Consider the following 20,283-nt stretch of genomic DNA (forward strand, 5'->3'; position numbering starts at 1 on the left):
AAATTCTAAGTTAAATATTATTTGCCAAAAAAATAAAGTTTATGAGTTTGAACATCAAATATCTTGTCTTTGTTGTGCATTCAACTGAATATGGGTTGGAAAGGATTTGCAAATCATTGTATTCCGTTTATATTTACATCTAACACAATTTCCCAACTCATATGGAAACGGGGTTTGTACTTCAATTCAACAATATCCAATGTCAAAACTACTGCTGGCTAAAAGTTACCTGTGTCAAGTCCTTGCTTGAGCTCTTTGATTTTATTGGTGGAGCCCGATTTACGATAAATTCCCTCGGTGTAGAGACCGTGCATTTCGATGTAGTTGATGAGCCTCTCCACCACCAGGGGCACTGTTCGCTCGTCATTCGTCAGACGGGACACCTCAACACCAAATTGTTTGGGCGAAAGCTCTGGGTCGAACTATTCAGAGACACAAAAGCAATGGATGGTCAAAAAGGGCAGAGATACAAATGCAGTATAAAAATAGAAAAGCACTCAGAGAACGCAGACAATAATTGCAACAAAGTCCTGAATTCAGACGGGAAACTTGTTCACCTCCAAAATGTAATCACTGGTTGGTTCCTTACCCTATTTCTGACATTTGCTGAAAGTTTAATCAAAATGCGCCAATGACTTTTTGAGCTATCTATAGCAGAATGAAAAAAAAGAGTGAAACCTCTTGTTAGTCATCCACTCTCTGTGTCTCTGTGGGTGGAGGCGGGGTCGCAGGAATACGCACGCAGAAGTTGAAGCTTGTAATGTAAATGTAAAATAACACAGTAAAAACAAACCCCCAAATCAGCTCCAAAATGTGTTCCTTGCGGATTTCGAACAGTTCTTAAAGTTAGATGAAAATCCGGCCGTAACCTAGAATGAAAGCAACAAAGTCAATGCTCTTGTCTAGGACTGAATTCCGTCGGAATTGATTCATTTAAAATCAAACGGTGCCATATTTTCTATATACCGTTCTTTCACGTGACATCATGTCCGGTTGCTGACTCAAACCGGTTCAAACACTTGGTGTGCAAAGAAGCACTCAAGCAGCACTCAGTCGTGTGCTTTTCTGTTCAGACTGAGCCTTCAACCGGAAGTACAAGTGCTGTTTCGTCTACAATTCGCCCACAGGATTTCTACTTGTATGGATTCTTCATTCATCACACAAAGCAACGTTTGCGTGTGATGAATGCGTTGTTATCATTAGCTAACAAGCTAACACGTTTATGGGTGTCTGTTATCTTTATAAACTTTCAATGGCTTTCTTTTTGTATTATTTCAGTTTTGTAAATTCACCAAAACGTCACCGTAGAGTTATTGAGTCTGTTTAGCTGATTGGAGAGCTAGATTCTGCAGCTGATGACTTCTGTTTTGTTTGATCAGCCGTTTTACTGCTGTGTTACAGGCACCATTCTGTAAACAATTAATGTATAGAAGTAAACATATACAGAGCGTTTCTGTGTAAATATTTGTTTTGCATCGCATATTTCTGTGGCTGACAGTCCGGTGGGGCTAGCATATGGAAAACTATTGTTTTTTTCTGAAATTTAATGAGTGCGGCTTATAGTAGAAGCATTTAAGTCTCACCTTAAAACTCATCTGTATACTCTAGCTTTTAAATAGACCTCCTTTTTAGACCAGTTGATCTGCCGCTTCTTTTCTTTCTCCTATGTCCCCCCCTCCCTTGTGGAGGGGGTCCGGTCCGATGACCATGGATGAAGTACTGGCTGTCCAGAGTCGAGACCCAGGATGGACCGCTCGTCGGGACCCAGGATGGACCGCTCGCCTGTATCGGTTGGGGACATCTCTACGCTGCTGATCCGCCTCCGCTTGAGATGGTTTCCTGTGGACGGGACTCTCGCTGCTGTCTTGGATCCGCTTGAACTGAACTCTCGCGGCTGTGTTGGAGCCACTATGGATTGAACTTTCACAGTATCATGTTAGACCCGCTCGACATCCATTGCTTTCGGTCCCCTAGAGGGGGGGGGTTGCCCACATCTGAGGTCCTCTCCAAGGTTTCTCATAGTCAGCATTGTCACTGGCGTCCCACTGGATGGGAATTCTCCCTGCCCACTGGGTGTGAGTTTTCCTTGCCCTTTTGTGGGTTCTTCCGAGGATGTTGTAGTCGTAATGATTTGTGCAGTCCTTTGAGACATTTGTGATTTGGGGCTATATAAATAAACATTGATTGATTGATTGATATACCGGTGCGCTTTATAGTCTAGAAAATACGGTATTTTGCTAACTAACTGACAGACAAACCAATGTTTTGAGGCGGTGTAGCTTGGTTGGTAGAGCGGCCGTGCCAGCAACTTGAGGGTTGCAGGTTTGATCCCCGCTTCCGCCATCCTAGTCACTGCCGTTGTGTCCTTGAGCAAGACACTTTACCCACCTGCTCCCAGTGCCACCCACACTGGTTTAAATGTAAAAATCAGATATTGGGTTTCACTTTGGAAAACGCTTTGAGTCACTAGAGAAAAAGTGCTATATAAATATAATTCACTTCACTTCACACTTCACTATCACATAACCTACTGGCCGAGGTAATACACTGTAATGGTCTAATACAGTGACTCTTAAACTGTGATACGCCAAATAATCACTTAGTTAAATATTCAAACACAGTTTTATTGTTCAAAATGTGTGTAAAGTAAAAAGGCCAAAAATGCCTGCCTTGTTTTTAATGAATACCGTAACTTTTTCATATTTTCGTATAAGTCACTCCGGAGTATAGGTTGCACCGGCCGAAAATGCATAATAAAGAAGGAAAAAAAACATGTATAAGTTGCATTGGAGTCGCATTTTTTAGGGGAAATTTATTTGATAAAACACAACAACCAAGAATAGACACATAAATAAAGAATAGTGAAGACCAAGATTAGACACATAAATAAAGAATAGTGAACAACAGGCTGAATAAGTGTACGTTATATGACGCATAAATAATCAACTGAGAAGATGCCTGGTGCATTTACGCAGTGGTTCTCAACCTTTTTTCAGTGATGTACCCCCGTGAATTTTTTTTTAATTCAAGTACCCCCTAATCAGAGCGAAGCATTTTTGGTTGAAAAAAAAAAAAGAGATAAAGAAGTAAAATACAGCACAATGTAATCAGTTTCTGATTTATTAAATTGTATAACAGTGCAAAAATATTGCTCATTTGTAGTGGTCTTTCTTGAACTATTTGGAAAAAAAAGATATAAAAACACTGCTATGAGGTGGCCGCCGTCCGCAGGATTGTAGCTGAGATAGTCCCCAGCACCCCCGGCGACCCAGAAGGGAATAAGCGTTAAAAAATGGATGGTTGGATATAAAAACAACTAAAAACTTGTTGAAAAAAAACAAGTGATTCAATCAATTATAAATAAAGATTTCTACACATAGAAGTAATCATCAACTTAAAGTGCCCTCTTTGGGGATTGTAATAGAGATCCATCTGGATTCAGGAACTTAATTCTAAACGTTTCTTCACAAAAAAAGAAATCTTTAATATCAATATTTATGGAACATGTCCACAAAAAATCTAGCTGTCAACACTGAATATTGCATTGTTGCATTTCTTTTCACAGTTTATGAACTTACATTCATATTTTGTTGAAGTATTATTCAATAAATATATTTATAGAGGATTTTTGAATTGTTGCTATTTTTTTTAGAATATTTAAAAAAAAATCTCACGTACCCCTTGGCATACCTTCAAGTACCCCCAGGGGTACGCGTACCCCCATTTGAGAACCAACGCATTAACGTAACATATTATGCTTAGAGTCATTCAAATAACTATAACATATAGAACATGCTATATGTTTACCAAACAATCTGTCACTCCTAATCGATAAATCCCATGAAATCTTATACGTCTAATCCAGTGGTTCTTAACCTTGTTGGAGGTACCGAACCCCACCAGTTTTATATGCGCATTCACCGAACCCTTCTTTAGTGAAAAAAATAAAAAACAAAAAATTCTAAGTCAATACAAAGTTATATGTTTTTGGTAACATTTTAGTTTGGGGAACATATTCTAAGTAACACAGACTTAATTTAGAGTTATTTGGACACTAGAGGAACATATCCTAAGTAATAAAGTCTTAATTAAGAGTTATTTGGTTAGAGTTAGGGTCAGGGTTAGAGGGTTAGGGTTATAATAATAACAATGCCATGCCGAATAAGGCATTAATAAGTACTTAATAATGACTAGTTAAGAGCCAATATGTTACTAATTTGCATGTTAATAAACAATTAATTAATGGTGAATATGTTCCCCATACTAAAGTGTTACCATGTTTTTTTTTACCGGTGCACAAAATGAACCATGCATGAACATCACCTTGTTCAAACAACAAAACCTCACAACAAATTACACACCTGCAAATCAGTCAGCTGTTGCCGTATCCATAATACGCCGATAGGGAGAAGTTTGTATTTACACGAAGAGTCGGGTGTGTTTTGACCTCCGCCGAACCCCTGAGACCGACTCACCGAACCACTAGGGTTCGATCGAACCCAGGTTAAGAACCACTGGTCTAGTCTCTTACGTGAATGAGCTAAATAATATTATTTGATATTTTACGGTAATGTGTTATAATTTCACACATATAAGTATAAGTCGCACCCCCGGCCAAACTATGAAAAAAACTGCGACTTATAGTCTGAAAAATACGATACTTGGTAATATTAGCAATTATGAAACCAGTGGTTCTCCAACTTTGTTCACCAAGAACCACCTCAGAAAAAACTTGATTCTCCAAGTCTCCCGTCCAAAGGCAAAACCCAGTAACTCAATTTTGGTCAAAACTGAGCTGATAATAATTTTGGAGTTCCTAGATGATGTGCTTTACATTAGTGTATGTGATATTGTAATTTGTTCCGTAAGTAAGCTGTTACGCGCATGGCAGGACCTAGCAACTACCACATAACCGCGTAGATACAACAGAAAAACCTAGTATCTCAAGGGACCAATCGGAGCTTCTTTGTCAGTCGGCTTATTGTCTTTAATGAGACATTTGCACGAATGGGGGCCGACGGTCAACCTGATTATGTGATATTATGGCACGAGGGGATATTTGGAAGATTGGCCCAGGACGTTGCAAGCACCTTCATTAAATGTATTGTTCTTGATTTTTCCCCTTGCATACTCTTTTGGGCAGATAACTGTGGAGGTCAAAATAAAAACTGGACGCTGTACACGGCTCTTGCCCAATGTGCAAACGCAGAATGGGGCCCACCCGAGATTGTAATAAAATATCTGGAGAAAGGGCACACGTTCATGAGAGCAGATTCAATCCATGGCTCGATCGGCAAGAAAATGAAAGCTCAAGAAAACATCTATACGTTTGATGACTTTGTAGATCTTTGTAAGACAGCATCAAGATAGATTGGTTTTCCTTTGTTTTCTGAAAATCAGCTAGACGTGAGTTACTAGGTTTTGCCTTTGGACGGGAGAAGTATGAATGAATGAATGGTTTATTTTGAGCCATGCAAACAAAAGAATGACATAAAATACAAAAGAAATATATATATATTATATTTACACCTACATTGTAAACATTACATGTGACTAATCTTTTGTAGATGTCAAGATTGGCTCAAAAGGGAGTGGGAAGAAGTAAACTTATTAGGTCCCACCCCTATACATATACAATATATATATATATATATATATATATATATATATATATATATATATATATATACACAATATATAATACAATAATATATATAATATAATTCAATTCAGTGGTTGCTGTGTAGATGCTATAGATCAGTGGTCCCCAACCACCGGGCCGTGGCCCGATTGGTACCGGGCCGCAGAATAATTTTTTATTCATTTTTATTGAAAAAAAAAAAATAATAAAAAAAAAATTATATATATATATATATATATATATATATATTTTTTTTAAATGTATTTATTTTTTATTTTTTTATTTTATTTATTTATTTTTTAAAATCTTTTATTAAATCAACATAAAAAAACACAATATACACTTACAATTAGTGCACCAACCCCAAAAACCTCTCCTTTTCATGACAAAAACTTCCCTTTTTCATGACAAATAAAAAAAATCAAAAATAAAAATTTGTCCCTTCGGGCCGCGGATACAAAAAGGTTGGAGACCACTTTTATAAATTATCTATATATAATACATTTAAATTCACACACACTTACATATATACATATGCACACAAATATATATACACATCCACACTGTTGGATTTGGTTGTCTTTTTATTTCCTAGTCAGATTTTAGAACAGCTAAAGTGTGAGCCTTTTACATAGACCTTGAATTTGGAATGTCACAATGAAGCCATAACTATCTGTTATCTCAACTGTCCGAGGTAGGGAGGAGAAGAGAGGGGCGGGTGAGAGTGAGGGAGGAGGGAGAAACTGCCATTTTAACATTAGATCAATGCGGATGCTTTTGCAATAGTAATTTGACATTCTACCACACCTGGTGGCCGCTTTAATTCGTTAAGTCAAGCTCATGTTGTAGAAAATTGAATGATGCGGACACGTATATTACCGAATAATTTCTATTAGACTTCTGTCTTGACTACTTTGTGCATGTAATAAGTAACTTTAATTATGTGTCATAAAAGAACCTGGGGGCGTTGACCGAAGGAAGAACGGGTCAGAACGCAACAACACACATACATACAAATTATATATATATATATATACATATATATACATATATATACATATATATACACATACATACATACAATACATCCATACAATACATACATATACACACATACACACATGCATATACCCAAAATACACACATATCCATCATATATACACACACACACACCATATAAATACTTTATATATAATAATATATATAATATGCACTTTTGTCTATACATTATTAACACTTTTTGGTGCCTATGGGAACAAGCTTTCATTTTGACTGTGCTATTAGTGTTTATTAGTGGACCACCATAATGACCTATATTTAAACACAGTAGCGTAGTAGGCCTATCAAAGAGTAAAAAACTACGGTAGTAGTGATAGTAGTAACTTATCAAAAACATATATTTGAGCCAAAACAACACAATTGCAATCATGAGACTTTACAGAGTACGGCCGACTCACCTTCTTGCTGCATTTGCTGGTCGTCTTTTGGCAGCACTTTCTGTGGCAGGCGTACCGGCACACTGGATAAACACAGCCAGAAAAATCAAAGGCATCATTCCTATTTTCCACAGAAAGGCGGTGTCTCCTCATGTTTGAGTTTTGCGTCGAGCGCGACAAGTACTAAATAGTCCCGGCAAAAACAAGATAAACTGTAAGCAGCAAATTCTGGAGTGTCTGAGCCACAGACCCCATGAGTCCAGTTGAAGACAATCTAATTAGGACTGAGAAGGGTGTGTGTTATAGCAAGTTTGTGAGTAAAGCACAATGATATTTGTGTATTTGCAGTGATAAACATCATCAGAGCTTAATCAAGTCAGATTACGTTTTTTTCAAATGATACTGTTTGTAATTATGTAAACTACCAAAGCAATCAGTCAAAGATTTATTGACTTGATAATGTAATAAAATATAATAGTAATTAGGGGTGTGGGATAACATCGATTCAAATTTGAGTCGCGATTGTCACGTTGTGCGATTCGGAATCGATTCTCATTTTCAAAACTTTTTTTCTTTTTTTAAATCAATCCAACAAAACAATACACAACAATACCATAACAATACAATCCAATTCCAAAACCAGACCTGACCCAGCAACACTCAGAACTGCAATAAACAGAGCAATTGAGAGGAGACACAAACACGACACAGAACAAACCAAAAGTAGTGAAACAAAAATGAATATTATCAACAACAGTATCAATATTAGTTATAATTTCAGCATAGCAGTGATTAAAAATTAACATTATCATTAGACATTAAAAAAAAAAAAAAAGAACAATAGTGTCACAGTGGCTTACACTTGCATCGCATCTCATAAGCTAGACAACACACAGTGTCCAATATTTTCACAAAGATAAAATAAGTCATATTTAGTTAAAACACATTTACATTATTGCAATCAGTTCATAAAACATTGTCTTTTACAATTATAAAAGCTTTTTACAAAAATCTACTACTCTGCTTGCATGCCAGCAGACTGGGGTAGATCCTGCTGAAATCCTATGTATTGAATGAATAGAGAATCCTTTTAAATCGGGAAAAAAAATCGTTTTTTAATCGAGATCGTGTTGAATTGAAAAAAAAAAAAAATCAATTTTGAATCGAATCGTGACCCCAAGAATCGATATTGAATCAAATCGTGGGACACCCAAAGATTCGCAGCCCTAATAGTAATACTCAATACAGTGAAACCTTAACTGACCAACCTAATTACTTCTTGACCAGGGTTTGTAGATTGACCCATGGAAAAGTGAAGAATGGGTCCCAGCCTTGACAAAAGTCGATATTTTAGTAAACCTGTGTACACTATGAACACGATATAAAGCGCTATACAGTAGAGTATATCAAGCAAACATAACAAGGTGGTGATGGATTAACTTTTCTGGACTAGTGCAGGGGTGTCCAGAGTGCGGCCCGGGAGCCATCTGCGGCCCGCAGCTAATTTTTCAACGGCCCCACGGCACATTTTAAAAATACTATTGACAAATGTTTAAAACGTAAAAAGTGATATAAAAGAGCAAACGGGAGAAATGTAACAAGAAAATGTTGCAATGTTTACTCTAATAACACAAAGCTGCCATGCAGGCTGTTTCTTTCTTTAAAAAATAATAATGAATCAAAATCACTGTCATTTTGAATTATTGACCTATACAGGGCTCCAATTACGTCACATTAAATTTTCCACTTTGACATATTTTTGGGAGAAAATGTTACATATTTTGTGTTTGCCATATAAAAAAACTGAGCTGTTTTTTTTTATAGAAGGGCCTAAAACGAACAAACAAAAAACATAAACAACAATAAGACTTATAATTGACGAATAGATCTGAAGTTGATCTTGAGATTATTGTGTTAAAAGTAAACAGTAAAAAAATGTATCATTTATTTTCTAACACTTTAATGAGTAGGACACTTTAGGATCCCCAATAATTTTAGTTTGATTTGTTTTTAAGTGTCATTGCTCAAAAAATAATAATTAAAGAAAATCAATGATGTTATGAGCTATTGACCTTTTTAATGCTCCAATTACTATATAATCTCAAATATTCCACTCCAAAAAATTATTGGGTGAAAATATTGGATATTTTGTGATTTTTCTATAAAAAACAGTTTTTTTTTGTGACAAAAATAGCATACGACTTAAATCTTTAAAATCATTATATTGACAGAATGATCTGGAGATTTAAAACTTGAATAATAATAGAACAAAAATAATTGGTGACCCCTGATCTACATTCTCTACAGATGTTGATTAATTTCACACAACAGAGAACAGATAAATTACATAGATCGAAAAATGTGTATAAAAAGAAACTAGCAACACAAAGTTTTTCCTTGGATATGTTTGGACTTACATTTGCAAACACAAGCACGGTCCATCATCCATATGAGAGATGAGCAGTATTCACAGTATGTGGGGATGCTGTACTGGGTGGATTTGAAGATGTGACCGTTATGTTCCTCCACCTGCAGATGGCAGTAGAGTACAGGTTTTATGAAGGTTTAACACTTTATGACAGGACACAATATAGATTGAAAAGTACCAGGACACACCCCTCAATTATGTACCAGAATCACTCAGAGGTTTGGTTGGAGTTCTTAGAGTCTTTATACATAATATGTAATCTTAATACTATCAGAGTGAACCCATTTGAGTACCTCACTGAACAATAAACTCTCTATCGTGTTTATTTGTATATCTTGTTATTATTAGTTTTAGCCTTTTTAAGGCGGGAAAAGTCTTATATGAGTTCTGTTAGTCTGAGGGGGACATTGATAGCTGTGTTCCTGCGTTTTTGTGTGTAAAAGACAAGCTACCATACAAAATGTTGTGCACATTTGTGTGTTTTTGTCTTTGAATTTTTGTTTCATGAAAGGAAATTGAAAAAACAAATAACGATTTGGGTCAGTGTATGTTTTGGTCATTGAATGTTCTTTTCATGAATGCGAATATAATTATTTTTTTTAAAGAATTTTAGAAGTTTTTCTTTTTTTAGTGTCGAAAAATAACATGTTGATCCATGATTATCTGGTCTTTTTGACACAAGAGTACGACAACACTCGTCTTGAAGTATCGACTTCTGGTTCCAGTGTTAGAATACTGTATGTTTTTGGTCCTTTTTTTCTGCTCACTACTGATTTCAATGTGTGTTACACAATGTATAAAAGTGAAATCAAGCCGTTGTTCTGTAAGTAATTGTTTGCCTTTGGACATGAAAAGAGAAAAACGCTCTGTTTTCAATATACTTATTTGTATTTCAATAAACCAATTTTTTTTTTTTGTCATTTTCTCAAAAAACTGAATGACCCAAAAATACATTGACTGTTTTGGGTTCATTTGAATGTAAATTTGAAATAATATTAATAAAATTGAAAAAAAAAAAAAAAGTAATCACAAGATCTACAAAATATGTATTTTTTATTTGATATAAGAAAATATTTAATCACACATCAAAAGAAACGCAAAAAAAAAAAAAAAAAACGGGCAAAAACAGATAATTGAAATATAAAATGGAAAATAAAACAGTTTTATTTGGATGTACTGTATGTATTGCTTTTTGAGACGAAAAAATAAAAACATGTTTTTTCCAATTTTATTTCGTAATAAACCAAATTGTTTGTTTTAAAATTTCCATTCATAAAACAATTGAAGTGAAGTGAAGTGAATTATATTTATATAGCGCTTTTCTCTAGTGACTCAAAGCGCTTTTACATAGTGAAACCCAATATCTAAGTTACATTTAAACCAGTGTGGGTGGCACTGGGGGCAGGTGGGTAAAGTGTCTTGCTCAAGGACACAACGGCGGTGACTAGGATGGCGGAAGCAGGAATTCAATGACCAAAACATACACTGACCCGAAATCTAACAAATTCAATTCAACTATTAACATCCTGAGTCAAAGACAGAACTACTAGGTTTATACTGAATTAAAGGCCTACTGAAACCCACGCAGTCTGATAGTTTATATAACAATGATGAAATATTAACATTGCAACACATGCCAATACGGCCTTTTTAGTTTAATAAATTGCAATTTTAAATTTCCCGCGGAGTTTCCTGTTGAAAACGTCGCGGAAAGATGACGCGTGTTTGTGATGTTATTGGTTGGAGGGGACATATTAGCCCATCACCACTTGCGGCTAAAAGTTGTCTCTTTTCATCGCGCAATTACACAGTATTTTGGACATCTGTGTTGCTGAATCTTTTGCAATTTGTTCAATTAATAATGGAGAAGTCAAAGTAGAAAGATGGAGGTGGGAAGCTTTAGCCTTTAGCCACACAAACACCATGTGTTTCCTTCTTTAAAATTCCCGGAGGTGAAGCTTTACTATGGATCAGAGCGGTCAAGCGAACGTGGTTCCCGACCACTTGTCAACCGGCATGTTTGGTGATAAAAAGTCGGCTCTTACCGGAGATCACCGGAGCTTCTGTCCTGCTGCAGCTTCGTGACTTCTCTCAGAGACTGGCGTCAACACACCCGTGGACACACCCCTCCGACTATCAGGTACTATTTAACTCACTAAAACACTAGCAACACAATAGAAAGATAAGGGATTTCCCAGAATTATCCTAGTAAATGTGTCTAAAAACATCTGAATCGCTCACAATGCAATCGCCTTTTTTTTTCTTTTTTCTAGTCCTTCACTCTAAATTTCCTCATCCACAAATCTTTCATCCTCGCTCAAATTAATTGGGAAATTGTCGCTTTCTCGGTCCGAATAGCTCTTGCTGCTGGAGGTTCACATTATAAACAATGTGAGGATGTGAGGAGCACTCACACCACCGGTGACGTCATCGTCTGCTACTTCTGGTAAAGGCAAGGCTTTTTTATTAGCGACCAAAAGTTGCGAACTTTATCGTCGATGTTCTCTACTAAATCCTTTCAGTAAAAATATGGCAATATCGCGAAATGATCAAGTATGACGCATAGAATGGACCTGCTATCCCCGTTTAAATAAGAAAATCTCATTCCAGTAGGCCTTTAATGCTGCTGTCATTGTTTTGTGACTAAACAGATAAGTGGAATGCGTTAACTTTACTTCATACATCAAATGTAAAAACTTACAAATACATTTTGGACAATGCTATGCTTTACCTGACCTGTCCTTTAACCCTATAAACACATTCTAGGCTGAATTACAACAGATATTGTTAGCCACGGCCTCCTCCTGTCAGTAACCACTTTTTTTTTTACATAATTGAGGTGTAGTAAACTTACAATGTCTGCATCTTTCTTCCTTCGCTTTTTGCGTTCAGGTTTAGGTTGCTGTATGAAACAAAAGAAAAAAAAGCATGAGCATGTGTTGTTCCGACTTCCCTAATGAATATTATCATCATATTAAAGGTGTCATACTTTACTAAGAGTGCTATCCAAAGGTTTATACTCCGTCCTGAACTCGTCTAAGAAAACCTTGAAGGTGTTGACCCAAACTTTGACCGGAGACTCGCTCCAGACCCTCTGCTCCTGCCGCATGGTCTTCTCCAGGATTTGCTCGAACAAAGCGTAGAGGTCTTTGTAGCGGATGCTCTTACCGTAGTCCATCTGAGGTAAGATGAGGAGAGAATTTAGAGAGTCTATTCAGCCAAAGCTGATGAATACCGTTACTGATAAATCAAAGACACCATACCGCCAGCGCTGTCGAATAGGAGTTGAAGATGTTCAAACGGAACTCTTTCAGAGCTTTTTTGAACACAACGTCCACCATGGTGTCCTTTTTGCTGTCCTCTGTGTCCAAGTCACTGATCTAAATGAAGACATCACAGTTGAAGCTGCTGTATATCCCAGATAGAGGGCGAACATGAGTAAGCGGATCGAAAGTAATGACACCTATTATCAGTATATGTTTGATTCTACAGTGATTGGATCAATATTCTTTTTTATCATAAATAAATGCTGCTTACCTTCTTCATGAGGAAGTCATTCATGCTCCTGTAGTCGTTGATGCAGGTGAGGATCTGCAGGGCGTCACTTTGACACTGAGTGGGCTCCAACGCCACATTGCTGATCTTCACGCTCCGCCTTCGCTTCACTTTGGGAGACGGTTCCTTGTTTTCTTTTAAGTCTCTGTAGCCACGCTCCAAAGTCAGGTCCGGACTGCAGCGCGGCGACAGGTTTTCTTGACCTGTCGGGCGACAAATAGAAGCTCTGTGAGTGATGATCTTCTCAAAGCGTAAAGGCACTGAGATGGATGACCTTCTCTCAGCAGGGGCCCGGTGTCCCCATCCTCTCCATCCAAAGAATCCAGACAAATCAGCTTCTCTCTCTTCTTATCAGTGTGCTTGGTCTTGCCCCAGAAGCGCATCTTCCCACGAACTCTGTTAAGAAGTACACGTATTAACAAAAACTGTGACTGACACATAAACAATACAATAACTAAAGGCGAAATTAATACCAACCTTCCGTCCTGGGAGTTCTTGCGCAAGGAGTCGGCTTTTTTTTCCAAATCTCCCGATGACAAAACTTTGTGCAGATTCTTTCTTTCCTCCGAGCCTGAGGGCTGCAATAACATAACGTGGGAGAAGGTTTAAAATTGATTTAGCCGCACATTTGCCTGAAACATTTCTGTGGGGTTTATACCGCCATCCTGTCAGTAGATGGCAGCATTACAGAGTGTTTCAAAGCTACACTTGTATCATGCATGGTGTCACCTTCTGATAACACATTTTTAGGAATAGTTGACAAGAAAGAAGGGTTTAAGTCAGGTGTGTCCAAACTTTTTCCAGCGAGGGCCACAAACACAAAATGTAAAGACTGTAGGCGACACTTTTTTTTGTACGGTCCTAAAACCTATCATGATGTCACATGACAGTTAGGATTAGTTTCTTGTATTTTGTATTATTTCCTGTCCAGCGCTCTAATTTTGATTCCACGGTTTAGCTCGGTTGGTAGAGCGGCCGTGCCATCAACTTGAGGGTTGCAGGTTCGATCCCCGCTTCCGCCATCCTAGTCACTGCCGTTGTGTCCTTGGGCAAGACACTTTACCCACGTGCTCCCAGTGCCACCCACACTGGTTTAAATGTAACTTAGATATTGGGTTTCACTATGTAAAGTGCTTTGAGTCACTAGAGAAAAAGTGCTATACAAATATAATTCACTTCACAAATATAATTCACTTCCTGTTTGACTCCATTTGCTACCACTACTTTGGTCTAAACGCTGTCACCTGCTTGCCGTCTCTCCATCCTGAGGTCCATACAGACATCGAAACGCAACAAAAAAACAATACAATGCTTTTTTTTTACGGCGTGGCGCAGTGGGAGAGTGGCCGTGCGCTACCCGAGGGTCCCTGGTTCAATCCCCACCTGGTACCAAACTCGTCACGTTCGTTGTGTCCTGAGCAAGACACTTCACCCTTGCTCCTGATGGGTGCTGGTTAGCGCCTTGCATGGCAGCTCCCTCCATCAGTGTGTGAATGTGTGTGTGAATGGGTAAATGTGGAAGTAGTGTCAAAGCGCTTTGAGGACCTTGAAGATAGAAAAGCGCTATACAAGTACAACCCATTTATCATTTACTCTTGATTAATGTTGGTATCATTATTACACCAGGGATTTAGCGCACTAAAAATATTGTGAGCAATTTGTACAGATTTTCATCAAATACCATGTAGATCAGTGGTCCCCAACCACTGATTTGTACCGGGCGGCAGGAGAATTTTTTTATAAATTTTTTTTATTTCTATTTTTATTAAATCAACATAAAAAAACACAATATACACTTACAATTAGTGCACCAACCCAAAAAACCTCCCTTTTTCATGATAAAAAACAAACAAACAAAACAAAAACAAAAATCCCCCCCCCTAACCCCCTCTGGGCCACATGACAAATTATCAGGCGTTGACCAGTCCGCAGCAACAAAAAGGTTGGGTACGACTGATGAGTATGAGGCAAAGGTCAATGACCATTTTAGTTTTTAGGTCTAGTACAGGCCAAAAGTTTGGATACACCTTCTCATTTAATGTGTTTTCTTTATTTTCATGACTATTTACATTGTAGATTGTCACTGAAGGCAGCACAACTATGAATGAACACATGTGGAGTTATGTACTTAAGTGAAACATGTTTTATGTTCTAATTTCTTCAAAATAGCCACCCTTTGCTCTGATTACTGTTTTGCACACTCATGGCATTCTCTCGATGAACTTCAAGCACTTGAATCTCATCAAGAGAATGCCAAGACAAAGCAGTTATCGGAGCAAAGGGTGGCTATTTTGAAAGAAATTACAATATAAAACATTAAATACATAATTTCGGTGACAATCTACAATGTAAATAGTCATGAAAATAAAGAAAAACACATTGAATAAGGTGTGTCCAAACTTCTGGTCTGTACTATATATATATATATATATATATATATATATATATATATATATATATATATATATATATATATATATATATGTAGGTGTGGGAAAAATCACAAGACTACTTCATCTCTACAGAACTGTTTCATGAGGGGTTCCCTCAATCATCAGGAGATATCCTGATGATTGAGGGAACCCCTCATGAAACAGTTCTGTAGAGATGAAGTAGTCTTGTGAGTTTTCCCACACCTACATATCGCGCTCTACCACGGTATCGAGCACTATTCTCTGGATAATCCAATCAAGACATATATATATATATATATATATATATATACATATATATATACATATATATATATATATACATATATATATATATAAACATTGAATGATTGCTATATATATATATAAATAGACTTTGATATATATATATATATATATATATATATATATATATATATATATATATATATATTTATATACCGTTTGTTGTTGTTATTCCCTGCACATTTCATGTTTTTTTTTTTCGTTATGGTAGTTTTATTTCACTGCGATGAGTGGCGACTTGTCCAAGGTGTATACCGCCTTCCGCCCGATTGTAGCTGAGATAGGCACCAGCGCCCCCCGCAACCCCAAAGGGAATAAGCGGTAGGAAAATGGATGGATGGATGGATGCATAGTTTTATTTCAATTTCGTAATTACTGTTTACAAATTATATTATTAAAGCATTTTTCTGTATACATATTTTGAAAAAAGTATAGACATGTTTCCTTGAATGTTCTAAATGTTTGAATTTTATGAATCACATTGTTATAGAAATAAAGTTAGAAGAAAAAAAATTGGACAGCGAGTTACATCATTTCCAGGGTTCACACTGCCAACCTTCGGAGCAACGTCTTCTCCTACGACATTGTTTCAAAATTATTATTTCCATCTCCAAAATTAAAGTAACATTGTTAACTACAACCACAAATACACGCAGGAAAACATGGGCAAGAGAATTGCAAGTAGGTTTTGCCGGCGCGAACCGAAACAAAGATTGTGGATGACTGACAAGAAGCTTACTCTCTATTTGAATAAACGTTTCCAGGTGCTCAGAGAGATGCCCAGAGTGAGACCTCTTGTACGTGTCCAGTTTGAAATACCTAGCAATTTATCCATGACAGCAAAGTAATTGAATTTATTTTAAATTATAACGTTCAATTAATTGACTTTTTGACCTACTATTGTATCAAACTTTTTAATGCCTCTAGGAATTTTTTTTAAGGCTTTTAAATGCCATTTAAGGCCTTAATTTTCCCAAAATCCTTTAACGACAAATGCTTTTTAACGACCAGTGAAAACCCTGCCCTCGTTTTTTTTTTCTTGTTTTATAATCAAAAATGTGTTATTTTCCCTTTAGAAAGTGTCGCCGGCTACAAAAAATTAAGCCGCGGGCTACAACGGCTCCCGGGCCACACTTTGGACACCCCTGGTTTAAGTAGTGAAGAAGAGCCATCACATCCCAGAGCTCATATCTAAAGAGGAAACTCAAACATGCACATATTGTTTAGGAGTCTGCGAGAAAAGAAACCTGTGAAAAAGGTCAAAGTTTTGTTAGAAAAGCCACAAAGGTTTGGGAAAACACATTTCAGAAATTGCCAGCTTTCATCTTAAAGGCCTACTGAAACCCACTACTAGCGACCACGCAGTCTGATAGTTTATATATCAATGATGAAATATTAACATTGCAACACATGCCAATACGGCCTTTTTAGTTTACTGAATTGCAATTTTAAATTTCTCGCGAAGTATGTTGATGCGTGCTTGTCACGTTATTGGTTGGAGCGGACATGTTCTCCCAGCACCACACACTGCTAAAAGTTGTCTCTTTTCATCGCATAATTACACAGTATTTTGGACATCTGTGTTGCTGAATCTTTTGCAATTTGTTCAATTAATAATGGAGACGTCAAAGAAGAATGCTGTTGGTGGAAAGCGGTGGATTGCAGCTGCCTTTAGCAACCGAAACACAGCCGGTGTTTCTTTGTTTTGTTGTGAAGCTTTAACACAGAGCGGTCAAGCGAACATGTTCCTCCACATCAACCAGCAAGTTTTTGGATGGGAAAATTGTGATATTAAGTCGGCTCTTACCGGAGACTAGAGTGGATTACGCGACCTCATCCTGCAGCTCAAAAAGGCAGCTGTGATCTTGGCTTCTCGGCTTCTCTCAGAGACACTGGCGTTCACGGAAGCCATCCGACTTTCAGGTATGACTTTATAATCTCACTAAAATACTATTAACACAATAAGCAGCTAAGGGATTTCCCAGAATTATCCTAGTAAATGTGTCTAATTACATTTGAAACGCTCCCACTGCCGCTGCCTTTTTTTCCCTCCTTTCTTTTTTTAGTGCTTCACTCTAACTTTCCTCATCCACAACTCTTTCATCCTCGCTCAAATTAATGGGGAAATCGTCGCTTTCTTGGTCCGAATAGCTCTTGCTGCTGGAGGCTATGATTATAAACAATGTGAGGATGTGTTGTCCTCTGTGTTTTTTATACACTTTGATTTCTATTTTACTGTTTTAATTGATTTTACCCTTTAAAATTGTTTTTAATTATATTTATTTTTATATTTTTTTATATTGGTTTTATACATATATATATATATATTTTTCAGTCATTGGTGGAGCATATATTTTTTTTTTTTAACATTGTTTTTAACATGGCTGTGCAGCACTTGGGAAACGTTCTTGGGGCGGCGGTATAGCTCGTTTGGTAGAGTGGCCGTGCCAGTAACTGAGGGTTGCAAGTTCAATTCCCGCTTCCGCCATCCTAGTCACTGCCGTTGTGTCCTTGAGCAAGACACTTTACCCACCTGCTTCCAGTGCCACCCACACTGTTTAAATGTAACTTAGATATTGGGTTTCACTATGTAAAGCGCTTTGAGTCACTAGAGAAAAGCGCTATATAAATATAATTCACTTCACTTCATTTGTTGTTTAAATGTGCTATATAAATTAAGTGGATTTGATTGGATTGAGGGGCCCTACAACCAGTGACGTCACGCGCACATCGTCTGCTACTTCCGGTACAGGCAAGGCTTTTTCATTAGCGACCAAAAGTTGCGAACTTTATCCTCGATGTTATCAACTAAATCCTTTCTGCAAAAATATGGCAATATCGCGAAATGATCAAGTATGACACATAGAATGGACCTGCTATCCCCGTTTAAATAAGAAAATCTCATTTCAGTAGGCCTTTGATGCTGTTGCAAGGGTTTGTGACCTTTTGATTAATAAGGCAAACACTTTTTATCACAACCAATGATTGATTCTCCTTGACGACAAGTTTTTTTTTTTTTTTTCAGGGGGCGGCGAGGCAATTCAAAATGTGTCTTCCGCTGAGTCATTAGACTAAAACAGATGTGGAATCTCAGTAGAATAAAGAGAGGTCTCTATACTGTAGGGTTAGAAGAAGAGAAGCAGATGTGAAGAACGTGTGGAGGGCCAGGATTGGCATCAATGGCGCCTGTTACCATGTCGGAGTCACTGAAACAGGAGCCTCCTAAGCCTTCATCGGTGGAGCTCTGCTTGAAGAGGGCTACAGGGGAATGTTGGGGGCCGGTGCCGTCATAATCATCCTCGTCGGAATCGCCCCCGACAGAAAGGATGGGGGCGCGGGTGAGGAAGTCGGAGCGAGTCCGTGACATTCGGGCTTTCTTTTTTTGGCCCGCTCTGCCAACCTGGAGTTTACCACAAGTGATAATGACGTTTGAATGTGAAAAAACCTGTGTTGCCGTCACTTGGGGTGCACCACTTTTAGTGCAACACAGAAATAGGCCACCAAAATACATTTAGTCATTCAGGGAATAAAAGGCTATAATAAAATAAATGCCATACTTTATATGGCTTAAAAATGTGTAAGGTTGCTTACATCTCGTGTTTTGGCTCCTTTAGGCAGTCTGGAGGCATATAAGGGTCCCTCTGTGGGAATGGCCTGGGGCGCCTCTTTGGTGTTTTGTTGCTGTCGAATCTGAAATGCAAGTAGTAAAAAAAAATAACATTAAATTAAACACACACAAAAAAGGCAACCTGAACAATAATTTGCACAGTGGCTCTAGACCAGAGGTGTCAAACTCATTTTATATCGGGGGCCACATGGAGAAAAATCTACTCCCAAGTGGGCAGGGCTGGTAAAATCATGGCACGATAACTTAAAAATAAAGACAACTTCAGATTCTTTTCTTTGATTAAAAATAGAACAAGCACATTCTGAAATTGTACAAATCATTAATGTTTTTTTTGTTTTTTTACACTTACATGTTCTATCTTTTTTTGTCACTATTTATATTTTCTGAATAAAGTATGTGATTATGTTTATCGGTCAACTCATTGGTGTTAATTTTCAATCTATCACGGACAAAACATTATATCAAAATCAAATTGCAGTATGTTATTGATGTAGTTTGATCTTTTTCTTCAACCAACATACTAACATCATTTGGTTCATTTTGTACATATGTAGCATCATCTACAAAGATACAAATAATTACTATGGCGACATCCAGTGGACACATTTAGAACAGCAGTTTTTCTCATTCAACAATTTCAGATTAATTTTTATACCAGTTCATAGGCCTGATCCGGCCCTCGGGCCTTACTTTTGACACCCCTGCTCTAGAACCATCGGGGGGACAAGAGCATTTTTTTTAAGAGTTATGTAATTTCAAGCTGTCTGTAAGGCCGTGAATGTGTACAGGCTAAGTCTGACTGGTGATTGGAGGAGCAGCTTCTTGACTGTGTCACCACCACAGCAAGCTAACCATGAATACGTCTCAAAAGTAAAACA

The 20,283-nt window shown here is 37.4% G+C and overlaps 1 protein-coding gene across 1 annotated transcript in view; it reads right to left on the reverse strand.

The window, feature by feature from the left end:
- myo9aa (myosin IXAa) overlaps positions 1–20,283 on the reverse strand; it is a 328,362-nt gene that overhangs the window by 23,905 nt on the left and 284,174 nt on the right. The window contains exons 26-37 of the mRNA XM_061887012.1: positions 19,369–19,467; positions 19,238–19,250; positions 18,971–19,177; positions 13,538–13,638; positions 13,335–13,456; positions 13,043–13,263; positions 12,769–12,885; positions 12,495–12,683; positions 12,360–12,407; positions 9,495–9,606; positions 7,099–7,160; positions 230–422 (exon numbers count right to left, since the gene is read on the reverse strand). Coding sequence (XP_061742996.1) covers positions 230–422; positions 7,099–7,160; positions 9,495–9,606; positions 12,360–12,407; positions 12,495–12,683; positions 12,769–12,885; positions 13,043–13,263; positions 13,335–13,456; positions 13,538–13,638; positions 18,971–19,177; positions 19,238–19,250; positions 19,369–19,467 — 1,484 coding nt within the window. The remainder of the gene's footprint in view (positions 1–229; positions 423–7,098; positions 7,161–9,494; positions 9,607–12,359; positions 12,408–12,494; positions 12,684–12,768; positions 12,886–13,042; positions 13,264–13,334; positions 13,457–13,537; positions 13,639–18,970; positions 19,178–19,237; positions 19,251–19,368; positions 19,468–20,283) is intronic.

Source organism: Nerophis ophidion, linkage group LG25, assembly GCF_033978795.1.
Source record: "Nerophis ophidion isolate RoL-2023_Sa linkage group LG25, RoL_Noph_v1.0, whole genome shotgun sequence".
Lineage (NCBI taxonomy): Eukaryota > Metazoa > Chordata > Actinopteri > Syngnathiformes > Syngnathidae > Nerophis > Nerophis ophidion.